The sequence below is a fragment of the Coptis chinensis genome, chromosome 9 (genome assembly GCF_015680905.1).
Source record: "Coptis chinensis isolate HL-2020 chromosome 9, ASM1568090v1, whole genome shotgun sequence".
NCBI lineage: Eukaryota > Viridiplantae > Streptophyta > Magnoliopsida > Ranunculales > Ranunculaceae > Coptis > Coptis chinensis.
In genome coordinates, this window is record NC_141464.1 from 66,934,303 (window position 1) to 66,944,952 (window position 10,650).

The 10,650-nt window shown below is 33.2% G+C and overlaps 2 protein-coding genes across 3 annotated transcripts; one reads left to right on the top strand and one right to left on the bottom strand.

Moving 5' to 3' along the window:
- Nucleotides 1-664: 664 nt before the first annotated feature.
- On the top strand, nt 665-2,790 carry LOC147477498 (transcription factor ILR3-like). Its single transcript, XM_086581671.1, has 5 exons — nt 665-971; nt 1,131-1,196; nt 1,268-1,345; nt 1,429-1,591; nt 2,313-2,790. Exons 1-5 carry the CDS (start codon nt 832-834, stop codon nt 2,577-2,579), a joined length of 714 nt encoding a protein of 237 aa, XP_086437797.1. The 5' UTR covers nt 665-831; the 3' UTR covers nt 2,580-2,790.
- Nucleotides 2,791-3,158: 368 nt separating this feature from the next.
- LOC147477499 (sulfite exporter TauE/SafE family protein 5-like) lies at nt 3,159-10,114 on the bottom strand. Of its 2 annotated transcripts, XM_086581670.1 has the most exons (5): nt 9,233-10,114; nt 4,097-4,231; nt 3,845-3,997; nt 3,603-3,675; nt 3,300-3,522 (listed from the first exon to the last, which is right to left on the bottom strand). In XM_086581670.1, the coding sequence occupies exons 1-5, from the start codon at nt 10,106-10,108 to the stop codon at nt 3,440-3,442; spliced, it is 1,320 nt and encodes a 439-aa protein (XP_086437796.1). In that variant the 5' UTR covers nt 10,109-10,114; the 3' UTR covers nt 3,300-3,439. The 2 variants fall into 2 exon arrangements, with proteins under 2 accessions (XP_086437795.1, XP_086437796.1); XM_086581669.1 differs by having other exon boundaries at nt 3,159-3,675.
- Between the last annotated feature and the right edge of the window lie 536 nt (nt 10,115-10,650).

Sequence of the window (10,650 nt, forward strand, 5' to 3'; positions counted from 1 at the left end):
CTGGTCATTGGCTGGTGACTCGCTCTTCCACTGTTGTATCTTGGGAGACGTACGCTTGAGGCTGGCAGCTACCATACCGGCGACGTTTTTCGTCTTAAGGAAATTGTGCCGAGCACAATCCTCAGTGATAAGTTTTATTTGCATTCTTATTACTGTTTTCGATACTAGTTGATAACAATACATATGTGACTTTAAACCTCAGACGAAATGTTTGATTTCGTCTGAATGTAAAAATAAAAAAATGGGCTGACGGAATGAAATATCTCGTCCGAAAGAAAAGAAAAGAAAAGAAAACGAAAAAACACGCGGGATGAAATGATCTGAACGAAAAACCGAAAAAATATAAAAAAACACATGAGACAGAATAAAAAGTTTCTTCTGAAGCTCACAACTCAGTGACAATCTCGGTAACAACTGCTATTCTCGCTGTGACTTAGTTACAAGTCACCGTCATTGTCACCCTTGCATTAGGCAAGTGTTTTCTAGTCCACAAAAGTGAAAACTCTCAATTTTCCCTGATATTGACTTGCATTGGGAATGCTCTAAGTTGTAACAAGCAACTGCCCATGGTTCATACTTCATAGTCTCCACTCACTCTAAATTTTGAACAATAACATATGGGCCTTATTTTAAAAAAGGCCTTATAAACAGAAGGCCCAAAGTGTAAAGCCCAAACACAACTCCCAGCCTTCCAAAGCAACCACGAATTCCATCTCTCCTCAAAATCCCAAATTTTTTTATTCATCTCTGCAACAACAACAAAAAAACCCCCCTCTGCAAAATTCCGCCGGGGAAATATCAATCATTCCGGCGATAAATAAAAAAAAAAAAATGGTATCACCTGAGAACAACTCGAATTGGTTAAATGATTATGATTTAATCATGGATGGCATTTCTGTCCCTGTTGGTGATTTTATTCCTCCACCTGTTACTGCTTTTGAATGGCCTTCTCAACCTTTAAATGCTCTCAGGTCAGTTTTGAGTCTTTTAACTGTTTAATAATAAAGTCAGGGCTTTGATTGGTTTAATGAATTTTTTATTACTATTATTAATTATGAGAAATTATTGATCTGGTATATGTATGAACTTCGGAATGGTTTTATTGATGAATATTTTTGTTTTTTTTTAAGCAATGTGGAAATGGAGGCACCCTTTGGGGATACAGATGGTATTAAAGAAACGGGTTCGAAGAAACGGTATGGAGTTTATTTGGTTTTCTTAGTTACTTGTCCTTGACATTCTTCGTTTATTAAATATTTATTTACAGGGCGAGGTCTGAAGCTTGCAGTGCTTCTGGATCTAAAGCATGCAGAGAGAAAATGCGAAGAGATAAGCTGAATGAAAGGTATGCTTGTTGTCACTATTTATGTGTTTTAATTTCTATTTGTTTTACTTTTCCTGTCTTGTATTGACATTGGCATGGTAAAGGTTTGTTGAGTTGGGCTCCATCTTGGAGCCTGGAAGGCCGCCTAAATTGGATAAGGCTGCTATACTGAGTGATGCTGTCAGGATGGTTACCCAACTACGTGGTGAATCTGAAAAGCTGAAGGAGTCGAATGAGAGTCTTCAGGAGAAGATTAAGGAATTGAAGGTGCGCTTAAGTTATACCTTATCTGTTGTGTTAAATATCAATAGTGTTTTTCTGTTATGCTAGATTGTAGTATGGAAAAAATGTGCTGTTCCTTTTTAGTTGTTCCAATGGCATCACTTTCTGTCTGGTAAAAAGAAAAAAAAAAACCATTTGGTCAGGAATTTCTGAGGTGGTCACTGGTCACAAGCCTACAATAGTTCAGGCTTCTTTGCCTCAGCTTGAATTGAATAGGATTCTATAACACACCTTGACCCAGCCATTTTTTTACCTTGTTTCCAACTCATGCTTCTTGGTTTTGGGATTTGTGATAATGGCTGTGGACAGGGCATGAATACTATTTACAGTTCAACTTTGAAGGTTGACGTACTTAATAATCACCCTGGTTTGAAATATAATATTTTAAAGAATGACAAGTTTATAATGATTTGGTACTGTACTACTTGTATGTTGCATCCATCTGTTTTGGCTGTCTAATTGAATCTCCTTTGAAATAGAGAAGTGTATCTGTAGATGAACAAATGATTGGGAAAGTCTTTTTCCAATGATTGATAGCTTAGAAATTTGCCAATGATCAAATCATTTGGAAAGTCTCGTAGGTGATCATTGGCCTGTTTGTTTTGTTATGTTTTGAACATGATCAGTTTTTAGTAACATGTTACCATGTCCAAATCTTCTTATTTGCTTGGCTGTTTTCTAATTGGATGGCACTTTGTTTATGTAGTCCGAGAAAAATGAGCTTCGTGATGAGAAGCAAAGGCTGAAAGCAGAGAAAGAGAAGCTGGAACAGCAAGTTAAAGCCATGAGTTCTCAGCCAAGCTTCATGCCTCACCCTTCTGCCATTCCAACTGCATTTGCTCCTCAAGCTCAAGCACCTGGCAACAAGCTGATGCCATTCATCGGCTACCCTGGAGTTGCCATGTGGCAATTCATGCCACCTGCAGCAGTTGATACCTCACAGGATCATGTTCTTCGCCCTCCGGTTGCCTAAAATGGCATTCTTCGACGATTCAGTATGGATTTTCTGTTTTGGTTAGTGACCATTTATTGTTATCTGTGACTGTTCTTGACTATGTTAATTGTTTAAAGTCAAAGACTTGATTAGTGGATGATGACTGCTATTAAAAATGGTTGAACTCCTATTTTAGTTTTTGGGTTGATGTGGATCATTTGTAAATGCTAATAAGGAGATTTTGACTTCAGTTATTGGGTATTGACATCTTTTGGAATTTTTCAGCAAAAAAGGACTTTTGGAACCATCCTGCAACTAATTGGTGCTTTATGCTATAAAGTTTCTGAATTAGCATCAATTTCTGGATAAGCATTTGTAAATATGCATCTATAGCTCTACTTATTTTTAGAAGCAACTGTAAACGGGGAACTTGTTTGTTACTGAGTGGTTTTATGTATTCGTCTCTCTTCTTTGTAACCGAGTAGTCTGATACTCTGATGTGTTACTCCCTTTCTATCTCTGTTTTAGGAGCATCTTCATTTGTAGATTTTGGCATAGAGCAGTCTGACATATTTCCTACAATCATAAAATTTCCGTATAAACTTCACTTCACAAACATCAAAGAAATGTTTTTATTCCCATATGAACATTATTTTGCTTTACATAACCTTTTGCTGCTAGTATAGTAGTAGGTTTGAGTGGGTTGACGATTTTGACACAGGCAACAGTAGTCGGTAATTCTTGGTCTTTTTCATTATTGACGCTAGCAGGGAGAGTTATATGAAAAGATGATCGCAAATATCGGTCTAGTTATCTGAAATTGTTCTCAACAGGGTAGTCTGAATCCCATGTATTTACCGCTTCTGTAGTCCCTCCAAACATCTAAGGCTCCAAAGCTGCTAATCAGAACAGTGCTTAAAGCCATAACTGTGCAAACTAAGAATACCATGGCCGAGGATCTCCCATATTTTAGTATGACTCTCTGCATTATCATTAACCCAGTCAACGAAGCCATGAAGCAACCTACTGCAAAAATTATGGCATCTTTTAGCCTCGTCATACCTGACAACAGGTATTGTGCAGCTGACATTGAAGCCGAGAAGAAAACCATGGCAGAACAGGTAGATGCTGTTACCTGCATTCTCAAGATATGATGACAGAGTGAAGAGATGTTTATTATGATGCGTAGAATATGGAATATAAGCAAACATAAGCAAACATCGTTCTTATTATGTTTAATGCAGTGGGGATTTCAGCTTAGAGGATAAACTTGCGTAGAACTGGTTATGCTGTATAGTGTATACCTCAGGTGGTAACCCGATCTGAAGAAAAATCGGAGTTATCAACATTCCACCACCAATTCCGAAAAATCCCCCAAACATTCCTGTTAGCAAGGCCACTACGGGAAAAATAAGCTTCGACGAAGGTCCAGTACTTCTAGTTTGAAGATGTCCTTCCTTCATGAAAATACCAAGTATACGTTCATTTTCACCCAGTTGAAAATAAAGATTCAGAGGATGATCAATGTGTTTATGTGCAGTTCATTGAAACCATACCTCTTCCTCGGATAATTGATCTTCTTTACTTTCTCTCTGGTATAGAATCCATAGAGTATAGGCAATGGAAAAAGGAATCTGTAGTGATAAGGTGATCCAGTATCCTATTCCATATGGCTTAATTTGTATTACACTCTGCGCCAAGTTCAGTAACACACAGATATTAGAAAGCTCATGCATATATATGATGCAATAAATATTGATACTTCGTTTATATGGGCATATCGCTAGTCAGGGGTACGGTAACCTCTAACATTTTCCGTATCACTTTATCAGCTTCTGAATTTTCATGGGCCGTTTGGCAACTATTATAATAATCTATTTTACGACAAATAATCTAGCTTTCGAACCCATTCTACGAACGGGTGTCGTTATATTAAATTATTCTAAAAAATATTATCAACTATGTAGAGCTATGAGATATGGAAATTATATTAATCACTCATTCAAATTTCTTGCACCACTCTCTATAAAAAGAAGGCACCAAACCTTGATAAAAGCCATCGACTTATTTTTGTTGTTAGGTTTAATAATGAGACCCTTTAATAATAGAAGTTTGATTGAAATTTTGTGAAAATGTCCAATGTGGCGAAGATGATATTGAAGCTACTTGAATAGTAAGACATTTCCAATCATAATAAAAAAATTATAATAAACACTACTTAAAATGCAAAATTATACTTGTCGAGACATTATATTCTCCCTACATATAATACAACTATGTTTCGGGGTTAGTTCAATGCATTTGTATCAAGTTTCTGATTTTACGTTAATTATTCTTTGATGCTAGTTCAATGTAGTTGCATCTAGTTTCTGATTTCATATTAATTATTCTTTGAGGTTAATTCAATGTAGTTATATCAAGTTTCTAATTTCCCGTTAATTATTCTTTGATGTTAGTTCAGTGCAGTTGCACCAAATTTACGATTTTCCGATAGTTATTCATTAAGATTAATTCAGTGCAGTTGCATCTAGATTTCAATGTTTCGTTAATTACTCTTTAAGATTAGTTCATTGCATTTGCATCTATGTTCAAATTTTCCATTAATTACTCTTTGAGGTTATTTCAATACATCTGCATCCAGTTTTTGATTTTCCATTAATTATTTTTCGAGGTTAGTTCATATCTAGCTTCCAATTTCCGATTATTTATGCTTTGAGGGTAGTTCGATGCAGTTACATCTGATTTTCGATTTCCAGTTAACTATTCTTTGAGGTTATTTCAATGCATTTGCATCCAGTTTTCGATTTCCGTTAAATATTCATCAAGGATATTGCATCCAAATTATGATTTCCCAGACTATAGTTAATCTATGATTTTAGTTTAATGCAGTTGCATCCAGTTTCTGATTTTCCGTTAATTATTCTTTAAGGTTAGTTCAATGCAGTTACATCTAATTTCCGATTTCCCGTTAATTGTTCTGAGGTTAGTTCAATGCATTTGCATCAAGTTTTTGATTTCCCGTTAATTATTTTTTGAGGTTTGTTCAAAAAGGCAGTTGCATCAAATTTATGATTTCTCGTTAATTATTCATTGAGGTTAGTTCAGTGCAGTTGCATCTATTTTTCGATGTTTCGTTAATTAGTCTTTAGAAAAGTTCATTGCATTTGCATCCAGTTTCCGATTTCTCATTAATAACTCTTTGAGGTTAGTTCAATACATCTGCATCTAGTTTATGATTTCTGATTATTTATGCTTTGAGGTTAGTTCGATGAAATTTTATCCGGTTTCTGATTTCCCGTTAACTATTCTTTGAAGTTATTTTAATGCATTTGCATATAGTTTCTGATTTCAATTATTCTATGAGGTTAGTTCAATGCAATTGCATTCGGTTTTTGATTTCTGTTAATTATTTTTTTATGTTAGTTCAATGCGTTATTTGCATCCAGTTTCCGATTCACCGTTAATTATTATTTGAGGTTTGTTTGATGCATTTTTGCATACCGTTTCCGATTTCCCGTTAAATATTTTTCAAGGATTTGCATCCAATTTCTAATATCCCGTTAGTTATTCTCTGACGTTAGTTTAATGCAGTTGCATCCAGTTTCCGATTTCTAGTTAATTACTTTTTGAGTTTAGTTTATTGCATTTGCATAAAGTTTCCGATTTCCCGTTAATTACTCTTTGAGCTCAGTTCAATATATTTGAATCCAATTTTTTGTTTCTTTTTAATTATCCAATGTGGTGTGTAATACCAACTTTTTACTGATCCATCTGTAGTATCCTTGCAAACATAACATAAAAATAAATTATGCTTTATTTACTATATGGGATCATCAAAGATTATCCAGTTCCCGATTTCCCGTTAATTATTCTTTAAATTATACATGACTCACTATGTGAGATCTTCAAAGATTATCTATGAACGAATCTTATCATATTAATTATTCAGAAAAATATATACAACTATATATGCATAATTATTATATACAGATATTATATTGATCACTTATCTATTGATAAAACCCCACGTACTCTCTATTAAAAAAAAATAACTCGTAATTGATAAAACCCTTCAACTTCATTTTGTTGTTTAATAATGGAAGTTTGATTAAAGTTTTGTGAGATTGTCTAATAAGACTAAGTTCATATTGAAGCTACTTGAATAACAATGTGTTTCCAATCATATGAAAAAAGATAAGATAAACACCGTTTTAAATGCAAAACTATACTTATCGAGACATTCTCACAAGTCACAACATATAACACAACTATATTTTGGGGTTAGTTCAATGTATTTGCATCCAGTTTCTGATTTTCTGTTATTTATTTTTTGAGGTTAGTTCAATGCAGTTGTATCCATTTTTAGATTTCTTGTTAATTATTCTTTGCAATTAGTTCAATGCATTTGCATCCAATTTCCAATTAATTGTTCTTCAAGGTCAGTTCAATGCATTTGCATCCAATTTCCGATTTTCTGTTAATCATTCTTTGATATTAGTTTAATACATTTGCATCCAGTTTCCGATTTCTCGTTTATTATTCGATGAGGTTGCATTTGCATCTAGTTTCTAATTTTCCGTTAATTATTGTTTGAGGTTAGTTCAATGAATTTGCATCTAGTTTCTGATTTTTCGTTAATTATTTCTTGAGGTTAGTTCAATGCATTTGCATCCAATTTATTTTTTGAAATTAGTTAAGTCTAGTTGCATCCGGTTTCCGATTTCCCGTTAATTATTTTTTAACATTAGTTTCACGCATTTGCATCCTGTTTTCAATTTATAGTTAATTTTTTTAGGTTAGTTATTCAATACATTTGCATCTAGTTTTCGATTTCCCGTTAATTTAATCTCTGAGGGTTAGTTTAATGCATTTGCATCCAGTTTCCGATTTCCCGACAATTATTTTTTGATGTTAGTTCGGTGTATTTGCATCCAAATTTTGATTTTCCGTTAATTATTCTTTGAGGTTAGTTTAATGCAGTTGTATCCATATTCCGGTTGTCCATTAATTATTTTTTAAGATTAGTTTAATGTTTGCATTTGCATCCAATTTCCGATTTTCCGTTAAATATTATTTGAGGTTAGTTCGATGCATTTGCATCTAGTTTTCTGTTTTCTGTTTCCCGTTAATTGTTCTTTGACGTTAGTTTCATATATATATATATATATATATATATATATATATATATATATATTTTTATTTATTAATTTTTAATTTTATTATTATATATTTTTAAAATTTTTTATTATTTTTGTATAATTTAATTTAATTTTTTCATATATAATTTGTTTTGTTTTTGTTTGGTATATAATTTATTTAAGCCCAACGTCCACTTTAACTAAATCAATAGTTATATAATTTATTTAAGCCAACGTTCACTTTAACTGAATCTCGTTATTCCGCTAAAATTGGAAATTATAAAATTCAGAAATTTAATTGGAATATGTCATAATTATTGTGGCCATAATTATGATTTTTGAAATCTTTAACTATGACTAAATGTCTAAATCCCACAGTGGATGACACATCAAATTGATCCAACTTTATTTGTTAGGCCCATATATATAGTGCATACAATACGATTTTATTTGTTTTGGGTGTACACTGTTACTTATTTTATGATTAATCTACTTTTTTTCTTTTTTTCCCAGTCATATGTGTGGTTAACAAATGTTAAAACAACTCAATTCATTTTTTCCTTTGTTCTTTCAAAATTTCATTGTCAATTTCTAGAAAGAAACTTTGTTATGTTAAACTTCACCTGAGATTAGTGTGAAAACTATTCTTTGTGGCGAAAGGATTGTAGGAAAATCATTTTTGATTGAAACTATTGTTTTTAGCAATTTAATTTTTTGTTTTTGTTTTTTTCCCGTAATTAGCTATATTGTTTAGGAAAAGTTGGAGACTCTGTAAAACTCTAGATGAGATTGTTTATTTATTTATATCCTACTTTTTCGTAATTAGTAATAGAGTTTAGAAAAAACTTGAGTCTCTGTCAGTGCTCCAAAAAATAAATGGGTGAAGGTATAGCTATAATATATATCTAAAGATTTTGATTTTTTTTTTTTCATAATTAGTATTAGAGTTTACAAAAAATTGGAGACTCTGTGAAGTCTTGAAAAATAAAGCCAAGAGGGTATAACTATAATATATATATAAAGATGAGTTTCATAATTAATTTTTGGGTATAAAAAAAATTGTTTGGTAATTTTTTTTAAAAACTATTATCTCTTTCTCAAAATGAGATAATCTCTTAAAATATAATAAAAAAAGAATAGCTTAAAGAATGAGAACAAAAACTTTGGAGCTTTCCTTTTGAAATAACTTACCACATTATATTTCGCTTTCTATTTTTGGTTTGATCAGTAAATAAAAAATTGATTTGTATTTAGTTGTTTGGTATCATTTCTACTTCTACTATAAAGGTTTATCTCAAAACTACTTGTGTTAGAATTGATTTTAAAAACATAATTATTTCTACTTATAATCGTTGCCAAACGGCCCCTTAGCGACTAAAATGAACTTTTACTATACCAAATGGAATTATATTAGATTACTAAAGTTATTGACTAGCGTAAAATGTACTTGAAATTTGAAACTTTGTTCTTTAAGGATGCAATGCAACAAGATCTTGGTTGATGACAAGCTAACTATACTGAAGCAAGTTCCTAAATCCTAACGACATTTGTTACCTGTCCAGATTTACCTCCACAAAGTACAAGCAACACAAAGAAGGATAGCCAAATCACCACCAAATTTCCCAGTTTCTTCCATGGAAACCTCAAATTAATCTCCCTTCTTCCTCCCAAAAGATCTTCCATGTCATCTCCTTCTCCACCGTTTCCCTCATCTCTCACCAATTCATTTTCACAATGTTCGGACTCATTCTTCTTCATTTTGTCAGACTCTGCATTCCAACAAACAACTCCAGCTTTGCATGTTTTGTAAGTAGAGAAGCCAAGATAAACAGTGAACAGTATAGTAATCAACCATTCTGGAGAGACAGCATTGCAGATCACCCCAATGCTCACCCCTAACAACATGCATGGTTCAGATAGGAGTACTATATCATAGTCTATCAAAGAATTGCCACCATAGTTAAGGTTTTTGATAAATAAATTATAGATCACACTGGCAACTGATCCTCCAGTGACCATAAAGGCTGAGAAACTTGAAGCTGCTTTGAGACTTAAACCTCCAACTATGTTCAATATTGGTATGAATAGTCCACCTCCACCAATCCCACCAGCACTTGATATAGCAGCAGCTACAACGCACATTAATCCTGATAAGATAGTATGAAATGTTAAATGTTCTTGTTGGTAGTTTTGAGAGTCTATCCGAGTTTTTCTCCATTTAGAAGCCTGGTTGATGAACAGGTTTAGGTGCTGTTGATATGAGGTGGACTGGAGCTCTTTCCCATGACAGTAATTGAAGTTGTTGAAAATGATTATTAAACAAAACACCCATATTAGGAAATTATGCCCCTTATTTGCCCCCTTCATTGCAACAAGCCAGAGGTCCGGTGGACGAAGCTCATCTTTCAATTGTGTTTTTAAATAGCCCATTGTGCAAGCTTGATGACAAATGGGAAGGAAAAGTAGATAACAACTCTGGTGCAAAATGTATGAATAAGGGCTTGTTTTTTGGCTTTTTTGCTACTTTTAGCCAAGTCGTTTGCTACTTGGCACTTAGTCGGATGACATAGCCATTTAAGAGGTAAAGTTGTAAAGAACACAGCAATAAGATTTGCTTAAACTATTCTCTGTTTCACCCGCTGAGTAGTCCGCTTAGAGATCGCCTAGGCAGGCAGGCAGCTCAATTGATTTTTTGACAGTTTAGGTGAGTTGATTGGAACGCCTAAACCGATATTTAGAGCACTGACTACAAGTTAGTCGTTGAAATATATCTTTTTATTTTTTATATTATATTTTTATTTTATTTTCCGTTAATACAAGAGTACTCTTGCACTCAATGACAACATTTGTCTACGAATTTTTAGCAAGTACTGTATATGCTTAAGTGGTAAATTTGCTTTTGGCAGGTGCCAACTACCAAAATTGGTAAAATTTTTGGGTGATGACACCAAAGGTGTGGAGTTTTAATCCCG

What these genes read in the sequence shown, in the direction of transcription:
- LOC147477499 (XM_086581669.1), bottom strand. Translation starts at nt 10,108, where the DNA reads ATGGGCTATTTAAAAACACAATTGAAAGATGAGCTTCGTCCACCGGAC. An exon ending in ATCAATTATCCGAGGAAGAG is followed by an intron (nt 3,998 to 4,096) that starts GTATGGTTTCAA and finishes ATTTTCATGAAG; the next exon opens with GAAGGACATCTTCAAACTAG. An exon ending in AGATCGGGTTACCACCTGAG is followed by an intron (nt 3,676 to 3,844) that starts GTATACACTATA and finishes TTGAGAATGCAG; the next exon opens with GTAACAGCATCTACCTGTTC.
- LOC147477498 (XM_086581671.1), top strand. Translation starts at nt 832, where the DNA reads ATGGTATCACCTGAGAACAACTCGAATTGGTTAAATGATTATGATTTA. An exon ending in GAAACGGGTTCGAAGAAACG is followed by an intron (nt 1,197 to 1,267) that starts GTATGGAGTTTA and finishes ATTTATTTACAG; the next exon opens with GGCGAGGTCTGAAGCTTGCA. An exon ending in AGAAGATTAAGGAATTGAAG is followed by an intron (nt 1,592 to 2,312) that starts GTGCGCTTAAGT and finishes TTGTTTATGTAG; the next exon opens with TCCGAGAAAAATGAGCTTCG.